At 41.6% G+C, this 27,007-nt stretch overlaps 1 protein-coding gene across 1 annotated transcript in view; it reads right to left on the bottom strand.

The window, feature by feature from the left end:
- Window positions 1–27,007, bottom strand: part of LOC124550003 (sodium-dependent dopamine transporter) — a 552,321-nt gene that overhangs the window by 104,008 nt on the left and 421,306 nt on the right. The window contains exon 7 of the mRNA XM_047125279.1: window positions 22,409–22,543. Coding sequence (XP_046981235.1) covers window positions 22,409–22,543 — 135 coding nt within the window. The remainder of the gene's footprint in view (window positions 1–22,408; window positions 22,544–27,007) is intronic.

Below are 27,007 nucleotides of genomic sequence, written 5' to 3'. Positions count from 1 at the left end.
AATGGAATTAATTGTCTAACCTCTGCGTCGACTCGCTCAGTAGTTCAGTAGTTTGTATCGGGGAGGCAAAGGCCTTCGAAAAATGTGAGATAATGTTGATGACGAGGCGTTCCATTACAAACATTACAGCTTAATAATGAAGTGGAAAGACTGTGGTACCACATGAGAATAATGTCTTGGAAAAATTATTTATCTTAAGCGAAGTTGGGATGAAATTACTTAGTTAAGGAAAAATGCGAGGATGCACTTAATCTTTTAGTGTAATCTATTTATCTACCAATCTGTCATTTAAGCTTCTACAAGTGAAACTTTATAAAAATAAATGCGTTTATGGCCTTATGACAGACACAACAAGAGCGAGCGTGCAAAAGCAAACTGCATATTCTACCTGCATAGGTGGATAAGAGTACGCATTCAGTTGAGTAAGGATTCGCAGGTGAAATACTTTTGCAATGGTCACAGAGATAAGATACAACACCTATGTACTCAGTAAATTCATCATGCCACCATTTATTACGTTTATCACACTGTATCAAGTCATAATCGAAATCACATCCGCACCACGGGCATATATATTTTAAAAAGCTGTGAGCGCTTAACATTTTGCAGAATGAGTTTGTCCTGTTGTAGAAGAACCTTTTTACTTTTCCTCTCCTCATTTCGGTTTTCGGTCTCCTTTTTCTGATCGAGAACATTCTTCACTGATAGTCAGCTTCCTTCTGTCAACTGACGACAGTTTTGGCAGAAGACGTGTCAGAAAAGAACTAGCAAGCTTTCACGGTTCTAGCACTGAATTCTAGTGCTTCCGTAGAAGTTAGTGACTGTATTTACTTCGCTGGAGCACTATCTCCAGTTGCGTCTTTATACCCTATCGTGTGAACAGCAGTTTCGACTTTCGCAGTAGCACGCGAAGGAACAAAATTTTTCTCTGAACAGACATTAGGCTTGTACGGGAATATACCCCTTACTTCAAATGCTTCTGCTGCCTTCTCAAGTGTTGCTGTCCATCAGTAGGCACTTCTAAATAAACCGCGGCGGTGGTGAGTACTCCTACACAAAATTTCATTCATTAGTAACAACCGAAATGGAACCTTTACAATGTCTTTCAACAAATATAGGCTGCTGTAACCAACTAGATGAAAAATATGGTTGACACATGTATCGTTAGCTCCTGCTATGTGGTCAAGGGAGCAATACTGTACAGATTTGACAGCTAAGTCAATTAATTAAATTGCAGTGACTGTTTGGTTAAAACCGTTTAAATTACTAGTTGCATAACTCAGGTCCTAACAAAAATGCTTTCTTATCTCAATATTAAGAAAGACTAGAGGAACAAGAGCGAACATACGGTTATAGTATCGTTGCGCGCTGCTTAATGGTGAGACAATGTCTGTTTCCCGCCAGGTGGAGCAACACGGAAAAATCCCGAGTGCGTACTGTTACAAGACCGAATTTCCCTTATAATTTTTAGAGTGAGGTATGTCGATGTCGAATAAACCGCGGAGCTGCCGGTTATTCCATTGTTGCCAAGAAAAGTGGTAAACAAAGGGCGAGAATCGCCTTGCACCATAAACAAACTACTGACAAATGAGTCGTGTGTCCATGAAGCTACAGATGAAGCCTCGCCGCGGCAGTGTGTGATTACTACCATTAGTGACTGACGGCAAGGATGGCTGCGAGGCCGCAGTGGCACTGCCAAGCCACTAACACACGCACGCGATTTGCATTTGGCTGCGCAATAAATCAGGACCATCTCTCGCCGAGGAACAACACTCTTCCATTACTGGTGCCGGGCTGGACGTGAACGTGATGTGAATGCTCTAGCGGACCGCGGGCGCAGCTCCCGTTCGCACTGCACACGTTTGCCAAAGTGGCGCTGATGCACGTCCTGGCAAGCAAATAATTATTTATAGCTAGTGACTGTTCGATGTAAAAGAATTCCCATTCTGGAAAACCTGGGAGTCCTGGATCAATTCAATAACCTGAAACTATAAGCGTTACTTCGAAGAAACACATTCAGATTAGACTCGATATGCCATTTGTTCCGTAAAAATATAGATAGCAGATTGTCGAGGCTGTGGAACATGTTAGAAAAAGGAAAATATAACACGTATATTTGCAGAAGAACTAATACGCTTACATTCCATGCAAAGATTCCAAGTGATATTGATACTGAAGGATGTGTAGAAAATAATTTGTTCTACAGTTTTTAAAATGTTCCGGACTTTCTTTCTTTATTCGTGTCAGAAATACACTAAAATGAAAACATGTACAATACATACAAAGAAAACTGTGGTGTCACCGCCAGACACCACACTTGCTAGGTGGTAGCTTTAAATCGGCCGCGGTCCATTAGTACATGTCGGACCCGCGTGTCGCCACTGTGTGATCGCAGACCGAGCGCCACCACAAGGCAGGTCTCGAGATACGGAATAGCACTCGCCCCAGTTGTACGGACGACGTAGCTAGCGATGCACACTGACGAAGCCTCGCTCATTTGCAGAGCAGATAGTTAGAATAGCCTTCAGCTAAGTCAATGGCTACGACCTAGCAAGGCGCCATTAGTAACATTGCATGTATCTAAAGAGTCTCACTTGTATCGCCACAATCTCCAAATGTACCAAAAGGATGGATTAAAGTTAAGTATTCCAGAAGCTACGTACTTTTCTTTATAGCATTCATTACGTATCTTGTTTCAGACCTCACGCCATCCTGCTTTAGCTTAGCGCGTGCCTTTCGGCTTCCTCTCATTGTGTCTAGGCTGTCTTGTCTAGACACAACAAAAACTATACAGTATTCACCCTGAATTGGGCAACTTTGGTAGCATTGGGTACTTCAGCCTTTAAGTCGTTCATGCTACAGGTGGTTGGGCGTGAGTTACATTTCAAAAGATACCAGGCTGTCTGCAATCCACCGCATTCGCACAGTGTTGTGTTGGCATTTGGAAGTTCCATTTAAGGAGATTGTCCCTCGATCTTGCGACTTCGGTCCGTAGTCTGTTCAAGGAATTCCAGATGACCCCTTTCTCCATGTGTCCAGGCTGAAGCTGATTCCTGCACGTGGTGCCCCTGCATAGGTACTTGGAATAGATTTTACAGTACTGAACCGAGCATCAGCATACCAGAAGTACAAGCAAATGATATTCCGGACTATTATCCCGTTGTCGAATGAAGCGTAAGAATTGAAATGGTAGTGGCTTATTTACAAGTAACCTGGATACGTACCTATTACACCGAGGCAACAAAAGTCATTGGATACCTCCTAATATCTTACCAGACCTTTTGTCCGACGTAATGCAGCAACTCAATGTGGCATGGACTCAACGAGTCGTTGGAAGTCCTCTGCATCAACGCTGAGCCATGCTGCCTCTCTAGGCGTCCATAATTGCGAAAGCGTTGCCGGTGTAGGATTTTGTGCATGAACTGGCATCTCGATTGTGTCCCATAACTGTTTGATGGGACTCATGTCGGGAGATCTCGGCGAACAAATCATTCGCTCGAATTGTCCAGAATGTTCTTCAAACCAAATGTGAACAACTGTGGCCCAGTGGCATGGTGTATCATTGTATGGGAACGTGAAGTTCATGAATGGCTGAAAATGGTTTCCAAATAGCCAAACATAACCATTTTCAGTCAATGATAGGTTCAGTTGGACTAGAGGATCCAGTCCATTCCATGTAAACACAGCCCGCCACCAGCTTGCACAGTGCCTTGTTGACGACTTGCGTCCATGGCTTCGTGAGGTCTGCGGCGCTCTCGAACCCTACCATCAGCTCTTACTAACTGAAATCGAGACTCATCTGACCAGGTCTTCCAGTCGTCTAGCGTCAACCGATACGGTCACGAGCCCAGGAGAGGCGCTGCAGGCGATGTCGTGCTGCTCGCAAAGGCACTCGCGTAGGTCGTCTGCTGCCACAGCCCATTAACGGCAAATTTCGCCTCACTGGACTAACGGATACGTTCATCGTGCGGGAGATCTGGGCGAACAAATCATTCGCTCGAACTGTCCAGAATGTTCTTCAAACCAAATGTGAACAACTGTGGCCCAGTGGCATGGTGTATCATTGTATGGGAACGTGAAGTTCATGAATGGCTGAAAATGGTTTCCAAATAGCCAAACATAACCATTTTCAGTCAATGATCGGTTCAGTTGGACTACAGGATCCAGTCCATTTCATGTAAACACAGCCCACCACCAGCTTGCACAGTGCCTTGTTGACGACTTGCGTCCATGGCTTCGTGAGGTCTGCGGCGCTCTCGAACCCTACCATCAGCTCTTACTAACTGAAATCGAAATTCATCTGATTAGGTCTTCCAGTCTTCTAGGGTCCAACCGAAATGGTCACGAGCCCAGGAGAAGAGTTGAAGGCGATGTTGTGCTGTTGGCTAAGGCACTCGCGTAGGTCGTCTGCTGCTATAGCCCATTAACGCCAAATTTCGCCGCACTGTGCTAACGGATACATTCTTCGTATGTCCCGCTTTGATTTCTGTGGACATTTTACACGTGTTGCTTGTCTGTTAGTACAACTCTACGCAAATACCGCTGCTCTCGGTCGTTAGATGAAGGCCGTCCGCCACTGTGTTGTCCATGGTGAGAGGTGATGCCTTAAATTTGGTATGATCAGCACGCTCTTGACGCTGTGGATCTCGGAATATTGAATTCCGTAACGATTTCCGAAATGGAACGTTCCATGCGTCTAGCTCCAATTACAATTCCGCATTCAAAGTCTGTTAATACCCGTCGTGCGGCCATAATCACGTCGGAAACTTTTCCACAATAATCACTTGAATACATATTACAGCTCCGCCAATGCACTGCCCTTTTACACTTTGTGTATACGATACTATATTATGTTCACCGTGAGAATAAACCTCATGGTAACATTACACCATGTAGTCTTGCGCGTTTGCTTTAATGTCTTTGGATTTCGTTTCACGTAGAGCGAAATTCGAACTGTATCGAGTACAGTTAGGTACACTAATAGGGGTAAGTTTTATGCTGTGCGTTATACGCACATCGACTGAGCGATAATACCGGACAACAGCTTTATCAGCGCATTTAATTTGAACAACACTGGCCAGCCAGCTGATCTAAACAATCTGCAGTGAGCAGTTGCAGTTAAGACGTAAAAAAGAGACTCAGAATGAAATAATATTCGACAAAATTCTAGCAATCCTCACGCTTCTTAGGGGAATAGACGGAAAGCATAACGTACTCTCGTTCTTAGCTAACATAGTACTGTAATTAAAAAGAAGAGTAATAAAAATTGCTAACTTAAACACAGGGTATTTTTTCTGCTCGCTCTGGGTGTGACTCAAAAGGATATTGCATAGATTTCATCGTACAGCTAAATACCGAAGCCACTGGAGGAACTACGTAGTGTCAGTGATCCGGTAATTTTGAACTCTTACCATATCCGAATCCGAGAAGTACATATCAATAGAGGAACTGTCATCTGCCACATTGATAACGAGTCGATCAGCAATAGAATCAATGAAACTATCCAAGCGCCTCATTTTCTCCTTTTATGACGACCTGTTCCATATCCGGTAGCGTTCAGCATTGACGTGTGACGAAGGTTCGTGCATTAGTTCCAGTACGTCTGGTTGCTTAAATGTCTTGTTTTTCGTGACAAGTTGCTTAACTTGGTACCAGATCAGTTCTGTTGGGTTCACATTGCAATGATACGGTGACAGCTGTAAGAATACAGCAGTTGAGTGGTGCTCGTTGCCGTGAAAATTATTGTTTCCCATGTTTCTACAATGCGTATCACTTCGGTTCGTGTGAGATCACATCTGTGGTATAAAACAATGGATGTAATCTAAATAAATAGTACTCGATTTTTCATTTTGGCCTAACATTTAATTTATGTTTTCTTAATTCAGACCGTCTTAGACAATCAAGAATTTATATTTGCGATGAAAACTGGAATTACACGTGCAGCGTTTAATTAAAAACAAGAATACTGCATTTTTCATAAAAAAAGATTAGATATTGTGGTATTTTGATTTTTCTTTTGGACCATCTAATTACAACTGAATGAAATACAATTTTTTGTGCCACACTCGTTTCGTCTTTATTCTTTGCAAGGTATCTTCAATGGCCCAGAATATGTACATATTTTTATTTATACTATTCGCTTTATATTTGGTACGATGTATATAGCAAACTACAACAGTTACTATATGGTTTCACTTAAATACCCCGTTATTATTATGTTATTTCACTGAACAATACAGAAAACTCACTCGTTTCAAGGTTAAGGAAAGACTGAAACAACTCGCTAACGGTTGCCAGCAATGACATAAACGTTTCTACATTCTTATTGGAAAATAAACAAATTTACTTGTATAATAATCTTTGCTTCTCTGGATGTTCTGAAAAACTATTGCAGATACACGTCTGGGACATGTTTTATTAAATTCACCAGACCAGTAACAACAAAATAAATGGAAATCATGCTTTACTTTAACCTCGTACAGTTTTGCGATGGATTCATATTAGCGAAGTTGCTAAATTTCAGGCAAAATTATTAGCCTTAACTCCGTAACTAAACATATGCGGACTTATGTTTATATGAACTTTTTCTTTAGTTTTTCTTGTAGAATAACATATTATTTCCTTAAAATTAATCATTACAGGGCGTCGTCATCAGGAGAAACAAAACTGGTATTCTACGGATCGGAGCGTGGAATGTGAGATCCCTTCATCGGGTAGGTAGTTTAGGAAATTTAAAATGGGAAATGGATACGTTAAAGTTAGATATTCTCGAAAATAATGAAGTTCCGTGGCAAGAGGAACAAGACTTCTGGTCAGGTGAATACAGGGTTATAAATACAAAATCAAATAGATGTAATGCAGGAGTAGGTTAAGGTGCAACGAACAGCATAATGAACGCATTATTGTAGCCAAGATAGACACGAAGCCGGCGCCTACCACACTAGTACAAGTTTATAGCCCAACTAGCTCCGCAGATGACGAAGATATTGAAGAAATGTATGATGAGATAAAAGAAATTATTCATTTTTTAAATGCGAACTTTAACCAGATAGTGAAGGGAGACAAAAATTTAATAATCATGTGGGACTGGAATTCGATAGTAGGAAAAGGAAGAGAGGGAAAAGTTGTAGGTGAATATGGAATGGGGGTAAGGAAGGAAAGAGGAAGCCGCCTGGTAGAATTTTACACAGAGAAAATCTTAATCATAGCTAACACTTGGTGTAAGAATCATGAAAGAAGGTTGTATACGTGGAAGAGGCCTGGATTGACTGGAAGGTTTCAGATAGATTATAAAATGGGAAGACAGAGATTTACGAACCAGGTTTTAAATTGTAAGACATCTACAGGGGCAGATGTGGACTCTGACCATAATCTATTGGTTATGAACTGTAGATTGAAGTTGAAGAAACTGCAAAAAGGTGTGAATTTAAGGAGGTGGGACCTGGATAAACTGAAAGAACCAGAGGTTGTGGAGAGTTTCAGGGAGAGCATTAAGGAACGATTGACAAGAACGGGGGAACGAAATACAGTACGGGAAGAATGGTTGGCTTTGAGAGATGAAATAGTGAAGGCAGCAGAGGATCAAGTAGGTAAAAAGGCGAGGGCTAGTACAAATCCTTGGGTAACAGAAGAGATGTTGAATCTTATTGATGAAAGGAGAAAATATGAAAATGCAGTGAATGAAGTAGGCAAAAAGGAATACAAACGTCTCAGAAATGAGATCGACAGTGTATCGCTCCAAGGACAGAAAACCCCAATTAACGAACTTTGTGGAAACTTAAAGTAGGGAAGTGAGTCATCTTGTCAGTGACGGCAACTATTGACGATAAAATCTACACTGGTAATATTTTGAGTAGCACCTCTATCATTTAAATACTGAGAGTAGTATACAAAAAGGGGAGATAAATGGAAAGGATTATCATAATTGCTTTATCAAACATCTATAGAATAAATTCAAAATCAGATGAACGAAGGTTAAATCCAAGAAGGTAATTCAGTCAAAGATCACATTTACCATGGAAGAGAATTGTAGCCGCATCGAAACAGAAATTCAATACGACTACAATGCAACTCGGATACGGAAATGTTCAGTTAGTTAGTTGCTCTTGAGTCGCTCTAAAGCACTTTTGCGATAGTTGTCTGGATGCAAACGCTATTAGATTGTTTCAGTTTTGGAAGTTTGATAATTCGTGAGATAGAGATTCCTCAGTCATTCGACTGAAGAAAGTTAATTTTTACCGTTCTCAACGCGACGGTATAGTAAGACGAGTGTTAGACGTCAACTGAGTGATATTAGTTTATCGGACTTAGCCTTTGTACTGATGAACAGTTACAAACCTTGAGAGCAATGGATCAACGACAGAAAAACAATTCGTAGTCTTGAGTAGGACACAATAAAACGAAGACACGAAGAAAGACAAGTACGCCGATTAGTCAAAAGTTGTCGTCAGCGTCACGATTACTGAACTGGACAAAAGTTAATCTTGAATGACATATCGGCGTGCGTGTGTTGTAGGGACAAACAATTAACTACAGAAAAAACAATAAAATCTGAGTCAAAAGGTAAATCTTACGTGTCGCCTAACTCATTAAACGGACAACACAATGTGTATGAATGCAAGTTGATTGACTCTTTAAACATTTTAAGTGACTAGGTGAGTACATGAATAGTGGACAGTGATTAGTTTAAACCAGTTTACGGCGTGTTAAAAAAAAAAAAGAAACATTTACTCCAACATAAGTTATTTCTGGAGTTACGTCGGACCGTTGTTAATAACAGGACGTAGCAACGGAATAGCAACGAAATAGCAGACAGCAAAATTCCATCCTCGCTATGTTACAGGTGCTGTTCCACGTCATACCGACGGGGACGAACATCGTTACAAGTCGCGTCTCCTCTCGGCGAGTGAAGAAGGAGATGGGACCTGGATAAACTGAAAGAACCAGAGGTTGTGGAGAGTTTCAGGGAAAGTATTAAGGAACGATTGACAAGAAGGGGGGAAGGAAATACAGTACGGGAAGAATGGCTTTGAGAGATGAAATAGTGAAAGCAGCAGAGGATCAAGTAGATAAAAAGACGAGGGCCAGTAGAAATCCTTGGGTAACAGAAGAGATGTTGAATTTTATTGATGAAACGAGAAAATATGAAAATGCAGTAAATGAAGCAGGCGAAAAGAAATACAAATGTCCCAAAAATGAGATCGACAGGAAGTGAATGTCTCAAAAATGAGATCGACAGGAAGTGCAGCCGGCCGCGGTGGTCGTGCGGTTCTAGGCGCTCCAGTCCGGAGCCGCGCTGCTGCTACGGTCGCAGGTTCGAATCCTGCCTCGGGCATGGATGTGTGTGATGTCCTTAGGTTAGTTAGGTTTAATTAGTTCTAAGTTCTAGGGGACTGATGACCACAGCAGTTGAGTCCCATAGTGCTCAGAGCCATTTGAACCATTTTGAACCAGGAAGTGCAAAATGGCTAAGCAGTGATGGACAGAGGACAAATGTAAGGATGTAGAGGCATATATCGCTAGGGGTAAGATAGATACTGCCTACAGGAAAATTAAAGAGACCTTTAGAGAAAAGAGAACCGCCTTTATGAATATCAAGAGCTCAGCTGAAAAACCAGTTCTAAGCAAAGAAGGGAAAGCAGGAAGGTGGAAGAAGTATATAGAGGGTCTATACAAGGGCGATGTACTTGAGGGCAATATTATGGAAATGTAGGAGGACGTAGATGAAGATGAAATGAGAGATATGATATTGCGTTGTGAATTTGACAGAGCACTGAAAGACCTGAGTCGAAACATGGCCCCCAGGAGTATAGAAGATTCCATTAGAACTACTGATAGCCTTGGGAAAGCCAGCCTTGACAAAACTCTGCCATGTGGTGAGCAAGATGTACCAGACAGGTGAAATACCCTCAGACTTCATGAAAAAGATAATAATTCTAATCCCAAAGGAAACAGGTGTTGACAGATGTAAAAATTACCGAACTACCAATTTAATAAGCAACAGCTGCAAAATACTAACACGAATTCTTTACAGCCGAATGGAAAAACTGGTAGAAGCTGACCTCGGGGAAGATCAGTTTGGATTCCATAGAAATACTGGAACAAATGAGGCAATACTGACCCTACGAATTATCTTAGAAGATAGATTAAGAAAAGGCACACCTACGTTTCTATCATTTGTAGACTTAGAGAAAGCTTCTGACAATGTTGACTGGAATACTCTTTTTCAAATTCTGAAGGTGGTAGGGTAAAATACCGGGAGCGAAAGGCTATTTACAATTTGTACAGAAACCAGATGGCAGTTACAAGAGTTGAGGAACATGAAAGGGAAGCAGTGGTTAGAAATGGAATGAGACAGGGTTGTAGCCTATCCCCGATGTTATTCAATCTGTATATTGAGCAAGCAGTGAAGGAAACAAAAGAAAAATTTGGAGTAGGTAATAAAATCCATGGAGAAGAAATAAAAACTTTGAGGTTCGCCGATGACATTGTAATTCGGTCAGAGACAGTACAGGACTTGGAAGAGCAGTTGAAGGGAATGGATAATGTCTTGAAAGGAGGATGTAAGATGAACATCAACAAAAGCAAAACGAGGATAATGGAATGTAGTCGAATTAAGTCGGATGATGCTGAGGGAATTAGATTAGGAAATGAGACACTGAAAGTAGTAAATGAGTTTCGCTATTTGGGGAGCAAAATAACTGATGATGGTCGAAGTAGAGAGGATATAAAATGTAGACTGTCAATGGCAAGGAAAGCGTTTCTGAAGAAGAGAAATTTGTTAACATCGAGTATAGATTTAAGTGTCAGGAAGTCGTTTCTGAAAGTATTTGTATGGAGTGTAGCCATGTGTGGAAGTGAAACATGGACGATAAATAGTTTGGACAAGAAGAGAATAGAAACTTTTGAAATGTGGTGCTACAGAAGAATGCTGAAGATTAGATGGGTAGATCACATAACTAATGAGGAGGTATTGAATAGGATTGGGGAGAAGAGAAGTTTGTGGCACAACTTGACTAGAAGAAGGGATCGGTTGGTAGGACATGTTCTGAGGCATCAAGGGATCACCAGTTTAGTATTGGAGGGCAGCGTTGAGGGTAAAAATCGTAGAGGGAGACCAAGAGATGAATACATTAAGCAGATTCAGAAGGATGTAGGTTGCAGTAGGTACTGGGAGATGAAGAAGCTTGCACAGGATAGAGTAGCATGGAGAGCTGCATCAAACCAGTCTCAGGACTGAAGACCACAACAACAAACAACCTCCATGGTTCACCGTGGTGATACTTCCCCATGACGCCATTTTGACGTGCCCGTGCTCTGTTTCGACCGTATTAGGTGCTTTGATTGTGTGGAGACGTAGTTGTTTCATCAAAAATGCCAGTTTGTGTCGTTTACGGGTGTATTAATCGATCCGGTCGTATTATAAAGTGTAAAGGATTCACATTTCTTTCATAACTGGAGCCGTTCAAGCAATATTTTCTTTTGTATACATGAATTATGGTTGCGCTCTTTACTGTTATTGTAGTAGTTTTATTTCTGTCATTTGACTTTAGATTTGCTTTACTTTACTCAGTGTCCATTCTTCCTCTTCTTTCCTCTGTTTTTTATTGCTTTCCAAAATCGCAAACGCTCAGACATCCGAGTCACACTGTATCAGCGGTCTCGTACCCCCTCTACACACGGCTTCATAACCGTACTGATTATTGGTGCAGCATCTCGTGCCCTAAATTCTTCCCGATGATAATAATTCATTGTTCACATTTCCTCCGTCTTTTAAAACGTTCTAGCTAAAACAGCCGGAGACAGCGGTTACATGTGTGTGAGTTCTGTGTGTATGGTTGTATGAATGCGCGTGTGTGCTTTGCTTCCTTTCTTAAGGATTTGGCTGAAAACTTATGTGAACACTCTTTACATCGTGCCTTTCTGCTGCTCGATGCGTGAGTAGCAATCCATCTGCTTCCCAGTATAGCAATTCTCTCATGAAGTTTGTTGTAAATAATCCGCTGCACTTCAGTAGGAACAATAATGTACATAATTACAATGCCAGAAGAAAAAATGGCATTCACTACGCCACATTACCGTTGTCTGTACCACAAACAGGGGTTTACAATGCTTACCCATTAATATAAAATGCGTGACAGACAGCAAAGTAAGATTTGAAACAAAACTGAAAACGTTACTTTTTCACATCTCCGCGGAAGACTTTCTAGTGCTGTAAAGTGTAAATGGTGATGGGTAGGAATTACAACCTTCTGTCTGTCTTTTATTAAAAACAAAAACGAAAGTAATAAGTATTCAACATGGAGGCACGGTTACAAAAAAAAAAAAAAAAAAAAAAAAAAAAAAATGTTAATACAAAGTGACTCGCTCCACATCATTACGAGTTATGTGCAAATGATACATGGAACATTAACTAACTAATTATTGCTATATCACAAAATGTGATATATGCTTATATACTTTGGAAATAACCGAATAAAATTCAGAAGTAAAATGAAACACGTGATCAAATTAGACGTGCATTCCATTTGTGATTTGTTCGGTTATTCCTGAAAAACTGACAGTTATTGGCGTGAAATATTCCAGGAAAAGAAGCAAATAGCCTAATATTGGAAAGATAGGTCTACATTTTACACTGGCTAGGTTATCATTACTTAAAAATGACTTTCATACAAGTTACAGGTCTTAAGCGTTTCACACACTCTCTTAGTCACATTTATAAAGCTGCCAATGCTAGAACATGTTTAGAAAAATTGTATCTTTTTTTATCCACTAAACTGCTTTATTGGCTACACACCACATCATAAGTAAGATTTCAAAGTGAGGAGATGCACTGACAGTCTAATAAAACAGGAACTCTGTATTGCATGGTAGTATACCTCTTCTGTTTCTTTAACATGTCAACAAATATTCACTTTGTTGACATGTACAACATACGGTGGCATGCCTTGCTTCTTTCCTCACTGCGCACGTTTATGTGCTAGCAAAAAAACATGTAGGAAGCTTTTTTTTTTTTGCAAACGTGAACATTAAAAATGTTGTGCACACAAGCTGAAAGCTGAAAATGTGATGAACATGAAGCTGTACCAGGAAGCAAATAAGCATTGATTTCGGAGCTCTAGCTTTATTTGCTATCGATACAAAAACAATGAAAGTGGAATAAAATGCATTACGAAAGCATCATTTTCCCACAACGGCCTTATCTTCTTGGTTATTCGAAATATATCAACAAAAAACAAGGTGAATTAACGAGGCCAAATGTATCGTCTTACTAGAGTAAGTATGCATTGAAGAACAGAGAAAGGTTCGAAATTACCTTCCTTAAATTACGTTATTCACGTAAACGCTGCAAATTTTAGTATCCAAAACAGTTGTCGTTGCACACGACAGAAATAATGAACGAGAATCAATCGTAGACAGTAGTCAACTAATGTTTTGCGCTATTTAAGATGGCAGCAGATCCCCACCCATTCTGGCTTCAAAACAACGGAGTAAGTCTGTAGTGCCATCTCCCTTCTTTTTTCACCCCTTGGGTCCGGAGCTTTTGCAGAATCTCTAGAGCACCGGAAAATCGTGTTTTATCTCTGACGAGCAACTATCTTTAGTAGTTCGTGGTTAAGCACGGACGAATGGCGTTATTTTTTTTAAAGATCGGGGCATAATCGTTTTATTGTTCACGAGTAAATAATGACGCCATTTTCACGAACTGTATGTTGTTGATGGCTTTTAGGTCCGTGAAATAAATAACACATAACACCGCATTACGTGTTGATGTACCGCATTAACATTGTGTTTATTCGAGAGAGTTCCACAGTCAGTAATTTTATTTTCAGCACTCCAGATTTCATTGTTCATTCGGTCAGCACTGTCGAGCATCATGACGATCAAGGTAAGAGAAGAAATATATATTTTTAAAATAAATACATCTGAATAAGGTGCAAAACAAGTTCCTTTGCAGTACGGTATCTGTTCCTTCTCACGGACGATAACTAATTGTAAGTGTAGTATCTGGCACTGCGATAATAACAGTTCTGGTAGCATAAATGTGTACGTTGTACTAGTAATCTATAAAATATTCATCTATTGAGTCTTTCTTAAGACAATTTAGTCCAATTCTCAGAAGTCTGTCTTAAGCGTCCCCACAAATTTGTTTGATACGACTGTAGCGTTACAACTAAGCTTCCACGCGCTAGTCCATCAGTAATATATGTATCACTGTGGCTATTCAAGCTTATTTATGTAATTGATTTTGTTTATTTCATACCCTTACTGTATAATGAACGATGCTAAAAAGCCATACATCACTTTTACAATTTCAGAGAAAAATCAGTTGGAAACCAGTTGAGATATTCGGCGTCCCCTGACTAGTTCCGTGTGTGAGATGCTTGTAAATTTGTTCAAATGTTGTTGCTCTGATTCTTAATTATTGACTTTGCATTGTGACGTCTTCCGAGTATCCGACACAATAACACTTTTTTGCTGCGAATTTGAGGGACTGCATTATATTATGGCTCTTAGTCGAAATACTTCCATTTTGGCCAGAGCCATTGACTATTCTGTGGCTTCGTGTGCTGCGTCTTTGTTAACCATATGCCTTAGATGTAAAATAAAATTATTGTGGTAACTTATATTATTCCAGAATTCTTAGTCAGGTTATGAGTAACGATATTGCTGGTGATTTCCTTCTTTTATGAGCGAATCTAGAGGTGAAGTCATACAACATTCTTAAACGGGAGGTTCGAAGCAACAGCGGTCTAGGTCACTCATAACAGTAAATGGAATATTTAACCCTTTTGACTGTCGTATCAGTCATATGTAACTGACATCAGTATTTTCGTGCTAGGCCACATCAGATAGATGCTCTACGGTGGATTCACGAGTTGTGGAAGTAGATCATCCTGGGGCCATTTGGCATATAGTCTGAAACTTGTTCGTAGCCTTGAAAGAAGTAGATATGTTTGCATTTTACCCTTCTTTCGATCTTAGAACAGTAAATATAACTAACAGGACATGTAGTCATAAGCGACCATCATTGTGCTGTAATGTGATGCTTCCCTAGAATGGCCGCGTTAGACTTACGTGACTGACATCGTGACAGACACTTATTGTCTAATAATTTTGAAAGCTTGAACCTGGTCCGTGAACTGGCATAGCAAATAATGTGAGCGCTCTCTTGCCAACAATGAGGTTGGGCAAAGATTCCAAACCGCTAAAATCAGCGTTTCACGTGTAAGTAACATTCTGATAAATGTGGTAGATTTCATATCTGTGATATTTACGTCAATTTGTCTGACGTTGCCTACAGCAGAATATTGATATCAGTCACAAATAACTGACGTGCTACACTAAGGGGTTACGAAACGGCCCTGGGGAGACCCAGTCCTAGTGAGTCACATGGCAATCGATGGGATAGTTTTGCGACCACAAGTGCAGAAAAATCCTTACACGTAAAGTTAAAATACTACTCACTTAAATATTATGGCACCTTTTCATGTGCTACCTTAAGCACGCAGCATTTCATTATGAATGAAGGGGCGCGGTGGTTGCCACACTGGACTTGTGCTTTGGACAAGACTGAAAACTTCTGTCGGTCAGTCTGATTTACGTTGTCTAACGTTGTAGTAATGTTCTAGCGAACAAACCTGCATTGCCTGAGTAATCAATTCGCCAGTTTTCTATTAGTAAGGAAAACAAAAAAATGAACTGTGTTTGTAGTGAAATATCGAAAAAACTTCGTTTCCTTGTATTCGTGAAAACACCTTTAAAATATGAAACAGTTCGTACGGAAAAGTTGCATAATGTCCGCCCCGATAGCTGAGTTTTCTGCGTGACGGATTGTCGTCCTACGGGCCCGGGTTCGATTCCCGGCTGTGTCGGCGATTTTCCTCCGCTCAGCGACTGGGTGTTGTGTTGCCTTCATCATCATTTCATCCTCATCCGGCGCGCAGGTCGCCCAATGTGGCGTCGACTGTAATAACGCCTGCACCAAGGCGGCCAGACCTGCCACGCAAGGGGCCTCCCTGCCAACGACGCCAAACGTTCGTTTTTTAGTTGAATAAAGTATATAAGATGAACATCAACAAAAGCAAAACGAGGATAATGGAATGTAGTCAAATTAAATCGGGTGATGCTGAGGGAATTAGATTAGGAAATGAGACACTTAAAGTAGTAAAGGAGTTTTGCTATTTAGGGAGTAAAATAACTGATGATGGTCGAAGTAGAGAGGATATAAAAGGTGGACTGGCAATGGCAAGGAAATCGTTTCTGAAGAAGAGAAATTTGTTAACATCGAGTATAGATTTAAGTGTCAGGAAGTCGTTTCTGAAAGTATTTGTATGGAGTGTAGCCATGTATGGAAGTGAAACATGGACGATAACCAGTTCGGACAAGAAGAGAATAGAAGCTTTCGAAATGTGGTGCTACAGAAGAATGCTGAAGATAAGGTGGGTAGATCACGTAACTAATGAGGAGGTATTGAATAGGATTGGGGAGAAGAGAAGTTTGTGGCACAACTTGACTAGAAGAAGGGATCGGTTGGTAGGACATGTTTTGAGGCATCAAGGGATCACAAATTTAGCATTGGAGGGCAGCGTGGAGGGTAAAAATCGTAGAGGGAGACCAAGAGATCAATACACTAAGCAGATTCAGAAGGATGTAGGTTGCAGTAGGTACTGGGAGATGAAGAAGCTTGCACAGGATAGAGTAGGATGGAGAGCTGCATCAAACCAGTCTCAGGACTGAAGACCACAACAACAACAACAAAGTGCAAATGTATAATTACAGTATCCATACTAAGAAACATGAGTCCGGACATTTTCTGTACGCCGGGCGAAGCTGCATCGCGTGTCTACAACGCGATTTTATTAACGTCTCTATGGCAAACTCTTTTCATAGCTCTGTAGAAGGCCCTCGTTTTCTCCTACAGCCGTTTGTACTTCGCTTGCAAAGCTCTCAAAACCGCTGCCAGGTGTCAGGGATTTCCTTAAGTTAATTCGTCTGTAGGAGTGTCTCAGTAGTAGAGAATAATCTGCCGCGCGGGGTAGCCGCGCGCTCTGAGGCGCCTTGTCACGGTCCGTGCGGCTCGCCCCGTCGGGCGTTCGAGTTCTCCCTCGGGTATGAGTGTGTGTTGTCCATAGCGTAAGTTGGTTTAAGTTAGATTAAATAGTGTGTAGGTTTAGGAACCGATGACCTAAGCAGTTTGGTCCCATAAGACCTTACCACAAATTTCCAAAGAATAACTGCATTAAAACTTCATGTATTATACGGCATTTTTCTCGTGTCTCAGTGCATATGACGTCATATCTCTTGGACTATGAGTAGTACAATAATGTACACTGCCGGAAAAAAATAGTACACCATTTTAGAGGTTTCCAAAACATTCAAGTTATTCAATTGCAACAGCGCACATAGAATTAATGAAATGATTACAGAGCAACAGCATAAGCGGTTCTGAGGTACCAGTTATCAGTCCATGCTGAAACACCTATATTAGTTCGTGGTGCAGACTACAAGGGGTGCCGCCGTTGATTCTGGCATCCGGTCGATCGTACACGTGCCGAATATTGTCCTGGGATACGTTATGCCACACCTGCTCGACCTGTTCACGTAGTTTCGAAAGAGTTGTTAGTTGACGAGTCATACGAGTCACATCTCGTCCAGTTATATCCCATACGTGCTCGATTGAAGACAAACCCGGAGATCGTGCTAGTCAGGGAAGTTGCTACACGTCTTGCAGAGAACGTTTAGTTTCACGGGCGTTGTGTGGGTGAGCGTTAGCCTGTTGGAACAAACATCACCTTCCTCTTACAGAAACGGCAAAAGAATGGATGTAACAAAATTCTGTACGTACCGAGCGCCGATTAGCCTCTCTTCCAGAGACATCGAGAGTGAACTATTATAAAACAAATAGTGGGAAAAGCAGGCGCCAGGTTGAGATTCATAGGAAGAATTCTAAGAAAATGTGACTCATCGACGAAAGAAGTAGCTTACAAAACGCTTGTTCGTCCGATTCTTGAGTATTGCTCATCAGTATGGGACCCTTACCAGGTTGGATTAATAGAAGAGATAGACATGATCCAGCGAAAAGCAGCGCGATTCGTCATGGGGACATTTAGTCAGCGCGAGAGCGTTACGGAGATGCTAAACAAGCTCCAGTGGCGGACACTTCAAGAAAGGCGTTACGCAATACGGAGAGGTTTATTATCGAAATTACGAGAGAGCACATTCCGGGAAGAGATGGGCAACATATTACTACCGCCCACATATATCTCGCGTAATGATCACAACGAAAAGATCCGAGAAATTAGAGCAAATACGGAGACTTACAAGCAGTCGTTCTTCCCACGCACAATTCGTGAATGGAACAGGGAAGGGGGGATCAGATAGTGGTACAATAAGTACCCTCCGCCACACACCGTAAGGTGGCTCGCGGAGTATAGATGTAGATGTAGAACGATAGACGTGGCTTATCGCACCCCAGATCATATGGCCTGAGGTGGGGGGGCCAGTGTGTCTCAGACGAATGCGCTCTACGAGACAGCGGTCACCAGACCTACGTCGTAAGCGCAAACAACCATCACTTGCATGCAGGAAGAATCTGCTTTCATCCCTGAAGACTACGGCGCGTCATTCCATCTTCCAAGTGATCCTCTGAAGGTATCAGTCAGGCCATGCACGTCGTTGCTGCGGCATGAATGGGAGACGAGCTAGAGGCGTCCCTGCCCCTATCCCCACTGCTAATAGCTCGTTCGCAACAATTCTTGTTGACACATCTGGGATCACAAGCCCTCGTATCTGTGCTGTGGTAGCTGTACGATCTGTCACTGCTGCCCTTATAATACGACATTCCTGGTGGTCGTCTGTGCTATTTGGACGTTCAGAAATTCGTCTTCAGGTATGAGAACATTCACGTGACTGTTGATACCATTGTCGTTCCACAACTGAGCAGCATGTTCAACTTCTATGGCAATTCTCCGAAAGGACCATCCCCCCCTTTTGGAAGGCACAATTTGACCCCATTTCAAACTCGCTTTGTTGGCTGCACGAAGCACGAGGAGATTCCACATGACTGCCTGCTTGCTCCACATTTCTGGACCACATTGAGTCCTCTGGCTGTGTGATTTCCCTCTTAAAATGTCGACACATATGGCGCTCTGGTAGCTACGCTACTACGCCGGACGACGTTGAAACCATTATCGGTACTTCTACTACGCCCCAGGTGGCATATGCCTTCATCGGATCAAAATCGACGTCGTCTTTCCAGGCCTACTAATTTTTTTTCGGGCAGCGTATTTTGTATAGGTACATTCATCTACATCTACATCTACATTTATACTCCGCAAGCCACCCAACGGTGTGTGGCGGAGGGCACTTTACGTGCCACTGTCATTACCTCCCTTTCCTGTTCCAACCGCGTATGGTTCGCGGGAAGAACGACTGTCTGAAAGCCTCCGTGTGCGCTCTAATCTCTCTAATTTTACATTCGTGATCTCCTCAGGAGGTATAAGTAGGGGGAAGCAATATATTCGATACCTCATCCAGAAACGCACCCTCTCGAAACCTGGACAGCAAGCTACACCGCGATGCAGAACGCCTCTCTTGCAGAGTCTGCCACTTGAGTCTGTTAAACATCTCCGTAACGCTATCATGGTTACCAAATAACCCTGTGACGAAACGCGCCGCTCTTCTTTGGATCTTCTCTATCTCCTCCGTCAACCCGATCTGGTACGGATCCCACACTGATGAGCAATACTCAAGTATAGGTCGAACGAGTGTTTTGTAAGCCACCTCCTTTGTTGATGGACTACATTTTCTAAGGACTCTCCCAATGAATCTCAACCTGGTACCCGCCTTACCAACAATTAAATTTATATGATCATTCCACTTCAAATCGTTCCGCACGCATACTCCCAGATATTTTACAGAAGTAACTGCTACCAGTGTTTGTTCCGCTATCATATAATCATACAATAAAGGATCCTTCTTTCTATGTATTCGCAATACATTACATTTGTCTATGTTAAGGGTCAGTTGCCACTCCCTGCACCAAGTGCCTATCCGCACTTCAGCGGCATATGTGGATACTGTCAGCGAAATGTGTTTGCAAATACAGTTATTAGCACAGAAGTAATATAATTAAACGTCACTAATCTCATTGTTTATTAAGTTATTTCTCCTGAACTATGACACGTAGGTGGTTCTTATCCCCGCAGCATGTGCTACCTGACATTAAAGGATATGTGTACTAGGTCTGGTTGATATCTGTCCAGTGGTTTAGGAGAAAACGTGGAAAATACATACATACATACACACAAACATATATCCATTTTTGTAATACGTATGGATTTCAGGCAGGCATAGATGGTTCCTGAAAAAGTTCAATACCGTTGTTTTTCGATTTTCTTTGTCACCCTGAGCAACTGACCTCGTATTCTGTTTTTAATAACTTTGATGTCAGTGGGATCTTCCATATTTCTATTTCATTCTCTAGATCGAACGGGCTGTTCTAGTAATGACCTACTGTACAATCAGGGATTTATCAGATGTTTAGAATGTTTACATTCTTAACGAACCTAAATAAGTGATCAGTATCTATCGTGGTCGACGATCTCTGAAGGTCCACTTACTCACCTTCTCCTCCTCCGCGGAGCAAAATCTAATACCTAAATAAATCTTTTCAGCTGCCTCAGATAGGCCCACTTTTGCCTTGAGAATGCTCATTTGTCACAGACTTATCGTTTTCTGAGGTCATAACTAAAATGCCTCTCAAATAATTTGTATTAGTGCTTTCTGTCTGAACAACATTGTTGTTGTGGCAGAAACTGATACCGGCGCTAGGTCCCGATGTTGCAGAATATTGATGCTGGGAAGGAGAGCCCTGAGCTGTTAAGTAGGGATTCTGTTAAAATGTCGATATATCAAAATATCGATGCTTTTACATAGGTACTGCAAATATTCCGTCGATATCCGTATTGTCGATAAGTCCTTTAATCGATACTAGAAACTAGATATTGAAAGTGATATTTTTTATCTGTCTTTTCTTGACTCTTAGGCACTATGGTTCTTACTGGCAGATTTCTTCCCCAACCTGCAACTACCAATCTTTGAACTGTAACAGTATACTACTTACTTAATTTAATTTCATATGCAGTTTTGCGAATGAGCACCAGATTTGGGATGAATGTATCTATACTGACTATTCATGAAAGTCTGTTACTTCCATTTGTCATTTCTACCATTGCAAATGATAGGTACGAGGTGCGAGAGGTAGATCTTTAGTGACAGAACTGTACGTGAATGTTGCAAATTACCACTTCCCGCTCATACCTATGAGACAGAAAGTGCGCTCTCCTTATTCTCTGAGCGCCTGGATCAAGAAAAGGTAGACTCACTGTGAAAGTAACGTGCAATACTGCACGGCTATTTAATGGAAAATGGACTCTTGTTGTCTGAAATTTATGTGATAAGTACAGTGTTTCGGGAACATATCAGAAGTGTTTCACTCCCAAGATTCCTCTCGCTTATGCTGCGAAAAAATCTTTATATTAATATACAGATATTCTTATTGCAAAAATATCGATATTCATAATATTTATCGACACAACATGTATCAATATTTTTTTAAAATTTGCATCCCTACTGTTCAGTATTTTACAGCTTTTGATGTTTGGGCAGCCAAGGCTGAAGTAACAGGGGATAAACTTAGTCGGTACAGAATAGTGACGCTGGTGAAGAGTGGTCAGCACTCCTTATGGCTGCGAAGTTGGGGACGAGTTGGTAGCAGGTAAGCCCCGGCGGTACACAGTACTGGTTCTGGTAAGGAGAGGCCAGAGCTAGAACATACCTTGGCAATTCTGACAGCTGCAAAGTTTAAACTAAGGTGGTAGCGAGTACACCTAGGTAACACAGAATATTGATACTTATGATGTGAAGCTGGGACTGAGATGGTAGCTTGTAATCCTCGAATAGTGATGGTGGAATGGAGAGGTTTAATCTGGTATGTACCTCAGCACTTCTGTTGACTGTGGGGTTGGGGCTTAGTTGTAGGCAAAATCAAGTGATACAGCATAGCGATGTTGGAAAGGGGAGTGTAGAGCTGTGAAGTTGGGGATGAGGTGGTAGTGCATACATAAGAAGATGTCAGAGCTGGCTATCACCTAGGTGTTTCTAATGGCTGCGATATTGATGCTGATGTAGTGCATAAGCACAGGGGATACAGAGTAGTGTTGCTTGTGATAGCTGTGAAGTTAGGACTGAGGTAGTGGTGTGTACTTAACGGGAATGCAAGGTCAGAGTTGGCTGTCGCCTCGGGGTTGCTAATGGCTGCGATGATGATGTCGAGGTGATAGCTGGTAAGTCCAGGTGGTAGAGAATAGTGCAGCTGGAAGCAGAGGCCAGAGCTCGCACTCACCTCGGCGCTTCTGATAGCTGCGAAGTTGGGGCTGAGGTAGTAGCGGATGCCCTCGGCTGACCCTGGCAGCGTCACGCCTCGCACTAGCAGGATCAGCAGCACGGCGTACGGGAACAGCGCAGTGAACCACACCACCTGCAACGCAGAACAATGTTTCGGGTGTTTCACTTCCTAGAAATGGCGTGTTGAAGGGCAGTATTACCCTCCGCACACGTAACGCTTTCTGAGACAGTCAACACAAGCAAATAATACCATCTGTGAAACTGTCTTCGTATGTTCGTTAATAAGAAAAGGAGAAGGCGATAGTAGAATGTGCAACACATTAAACACACTGTTACAGCGTCGTCAGTGAAGAAACATCGTGCTGAACTGGAAATGTGGTGTTATTTTATAACATCACCCAAGCATTTATATAACCTGTGTAAAAACTGCGCATGAGCGACAGAAATGTTTACTACCCACAGCAGTCGAAATAGACTACTAAGGGGGCCAAAATTCGCTGAACGACCTACGGCTGCAGAGAACCATCGATTCATTATTTTAAATTACGTGAGTCATATTCAAAGGATTTAGTGATGATGGGTCTGTTGAATATACGAGCACATCAAGGATGAGGATTTTATTTAGATGCAATCTTATGAAATGACTTAACCTTCTGAAAGACCATTAAGGATGCCCTAAAGATTTAGAATCAAAATAACACGGACGGTAGAGGATCCTTAACTAACTAATTTGAGACAAGTAACCAATGGTCTTAAATGTGTGCGAATTTTTCGGGTGGCATGATGTCTATAACGGGTAGTGGGTGCGAGGCACGTGTTTATAAACAACTTAAGTTTCTGCATTGACGTTGGTGGCGTTACCTTGAAAAACAATTCACAGTCGTCTGCGTTGTTGCCTTAGTGGCTTGTTTCTTCATAAAAACTCTTAAAATTAATGTAGCACTTTACAGTATAATACACAGTAACACTATAATACTAGAAGATATTCCAAAGTTTTAGGGTAAAAATTATACGTATGGTACAGGTTTATAAAGAGACAGCACTTTGAGTTTGTTCAAAAATAACTTTCTGCTACCAGTGATGATTTTTTTGTTTACGTTTCACACGACGCGTTTCGGGAATTGATTCCCATTTTCAAGTGTGTATTTCTTGGTATTATACCATTTTTTCGTAATGTTTTCGATGTGGGTCGCAGGCTTTCAAAAAACGATTTATAGTGGGCAGAATTTAAAAGAAACAGTACTTTGATATAAGGCACTACTATCCGGCAATGAATATTTAGTTTTTTATGCACATGAACAACTTACATGTTATAGTAACAGCCTAAACAATTGTTCAAATGGGACCATTGCTTTTCACAATATATATAAATGACCTAGTAGATAGTGTCGGAAGTCCCATGCGGCTTTTTGCGGATGATGCTGTAGTATACAGAGAAGTTGCAGCATTAGAAAATTGTAGCGAAATGCAGGAAGATCTGCAGCGGATAGGCACTTGGTGCAGGGAGTGGCAACTGACCCTTAACATAGACAAATGTAATGTATTGCGAATACATAGAAAGAAGGATCCTTTATTGTATGATTATATGATAGCGGAACAAACACTGGTAGCAGTTACTTCTGTAAAATATCTGGGAGTATGCGTGCGGAACGATTTGAAGTGGAATGATCATATAAAATTAGTTGTTGGTAAGTCGGGTACCAGGTTGAGATTCGTTAGGAGAGTGCTTAGAAAATGTAGTCCATCAAAAAAGGAGGTGGCTTACAAAACACTCGTTCGACCTATACTTGAGTATTGCTCATCAGTGTGGGATCCGTACCAGATCGGGTTGACGGAGGAGATAGAGAAGATCCAAAGAAGAGCGGCGCGTTTCGTAACAGGGTTATTTGGTAACCGTGACAGCGTTACGGAGATGTTTAATAAACTCAAGTGGCAGACTCTGCAAGAGACGCGCTCTGCATCGCGGTGTAGCTTGCTCGCCAGGTTTCGAGAGGGTGCGTTTCTGGATGAGGTATCGAATATATTGCTTCCCCCTACTTATACCTCCCGAGGAGATCACGAATGTAAAATTAGAGAGATTAGAGCGCGCACGGAGGCTTTCAGACAGTCGTTCTTCCCGCGAACCATACGCGACTGGAACAGGAAAGGGAGGTAATGACAGTGGCACGTAAAGTGCCCTCCGGCACACACCGTTGGGTGGCTTGCGGAGTATAAATGTAGATGTAGACCCTCAGACTCAACGTATGCACGATAATGGCGTACATTTTTTTAAATGTGATTATCTGTTGTACGAGACTGAGAGATAGGACTCACTGTGACGTTATCACAGTGAAGAACAAAGTGATTCAGTTTACAAGATTTGAAACAATCCCTGGATCATTTGTGTTTGTTTATCAAACAGTCTGTTTTGTTGTACAAGTTTTGACTGTGCCTATCTCGGCTTTAATTTTTATGTTTTATGTACTAATTCAACAAGATAAACATGTCTGAAGGTGCAAATACACTTCCCATGTTTTCTGCCAGGTAACATTCTGCAAGTCCCTTAATATTTCGTCGAAACATCTGTCCAGCATGGTGATAGTTGCTGTCGTCACTGCTGCAAGATGCAATAGTGATACTCTCACAGCGGCGTCGAACTGGAACCACAAGCAGAAATTATGAATACACGGGGACGTACTCAGAGTTGGACGGAAGTAGCGTTCACAGTGACCCCGCCGGGATTCGAAGAGAGGCCTTACTCGCATGCACTGAGGGCAATGACAGTGCCGCTGGACTCTGTGTGGCTAAAAGCTGAATTAACTCTCTGCAATGCGCTGCGTCGAGTTCAAGATCGAAGGTTCTTGTTTTTCCCGTTAATTTAATCGCAGCCACTGCCGGATTCAAGACAAGCTTTACTTGAAATTCAGGACGCCTGTTGATAAGGTTGTCTCCTGTATGGATGCATGCGGCCTTGTTGATAATACTATTCCAGAACGACAATGGAGAAGATAAAACTTGTGTACCCAGCAGAGTTCAAGCCGTTATAAAGGCGAAAGGTGGACACGGCTCATATTAATGTCCATTAATAGATGTCCCGATATTTTTGATCATATAGTGCGCCTCTTGGAAACTGTAAATAGTTGCACTTTTAGAGTTCCATCAATAAAACAGGGACGAATCATGCCATCAATAGAAAGCGCGCTCCATTCATCAGCAGACAAAGGTTCTTGTTTGCCCAATTCTCTCATCAAGCGTGGATTTTCGCCTGAGCAGTAGTGCATTTTGCAAAGATTCGTTCGCCCCTTCTTTGTAAACGATGTTCATCTGTTAACAAAGTCTTACATAGGCACGCCACAGCAATCTACTGTTTTCGTAGACACCATTTGGAGGACAGTAACCGATTTTGAAAGTAATTGCCATTAAGCTGTTATGAAGCGAAATATGGAAAAAATTAAATGGTTTGGAATGCAATGTTCGCAGAACATTCCTCTGTTAGACTTCACTCGCTCATTCAGGTTGCCTCGTAGCGACATGTTACTTTCATTTCTGTCATAGCTTCCAGTTGTTTTTCATTGACGTATTTTATCCCTCACACTTCCAATTTCTTGAAAATTTTTAATAATATTTGCAAAGATTTTATGTTGCTTAAGTCCTCCTCGAAAGCTCTTTCAGCATAAAATCTCAGCGCTGCTCTAATAGTTTGTAGACTTTCGCTATAAACGGAAAGAAAGACTTTTTGACTGTCCTAATGCTGTGAAAGTCTAATTCACCTCACATTCGAGTTATCCTTTGGCTACAACAGCAGAAACCGACTGATGGACTTCTAGCGCACAGACGCACAAGTGCAGCCGCGTCTGGATATATTTGGTGCGGTCTGTTTTAGTTGGCTCGCCCCGTACCTGCAATGCCAGCTTGTTGATGCCTAAGCCTGCAATTTAATTCTCGGATTCCTGGTGCGTTAGATTTGTATATTTGCTTACATGTGGTGCCCCTGGGCAACGTCGTGAGACTTCTGCTCCTGAACGTGGAACAATACTTTCCGATGCTGTCCTCTTGTTACTATTTGATCAAATTCTATAAATGTTACTTCGATGAAGTCTCCGAAGGCTCTTTTCTGTGGCACAGAAAAAATACAGTTTCTTTAAAGATAAAATCGAGATCATAGTTCATGACCTATAAACGTTAACATTTACTTTCGGATGTCAGAAAATTTCTTACATCATAGGCCTGAGCTGTAATATTGCGAAAAACGCATCTGCGTATATTTGGTGTTGCTTGTTTTAGTTGGCTCGCCCCGTACCTGCAATGTCAGCTTGTTGATGCCTAAACCTGTAGTTTAGTTCTCAGATTCCTGGAGCGTTAAATTTGTACATTTTAGTTTTATGTGGAGATTTATCGTACGTGGAAAACAGTGTATATTTTGCCTATAATTTAGGTAAGTGGCAGAAACGAAAATATTCAAACTTCCCCTTCGTATATAAAGAATGACAGTGTTGGAAAAACTCTTACGTTATTTGATTTTCAAACAGCTGAGCAAAACTCAACGTACTCAGACAGTTTTCTCTTTACTTATTCTGATCACCACTAAACTGACACAATATTTTTAGCGCAACGCAAT

Source organism: Schistocerca americana, chromosome 1, assembly GCF_021461395.2.
Source record: "Schistocerca americana isolate TAMUIC-IGC-003095 chromosome 1, iqSchAmer2.1, whole genome shotgun sequence".
NCBI classification, from domain to species: domain Eukaryota; kingdom Metazoa; phylum Arthropoda; class Insecta; order Orthoptera; family Acrididae; genus Schistocerca; species Schistocerca americana.
This window is presented reverse-complemented; position numbering and strand designations above follow the sequence as displayed.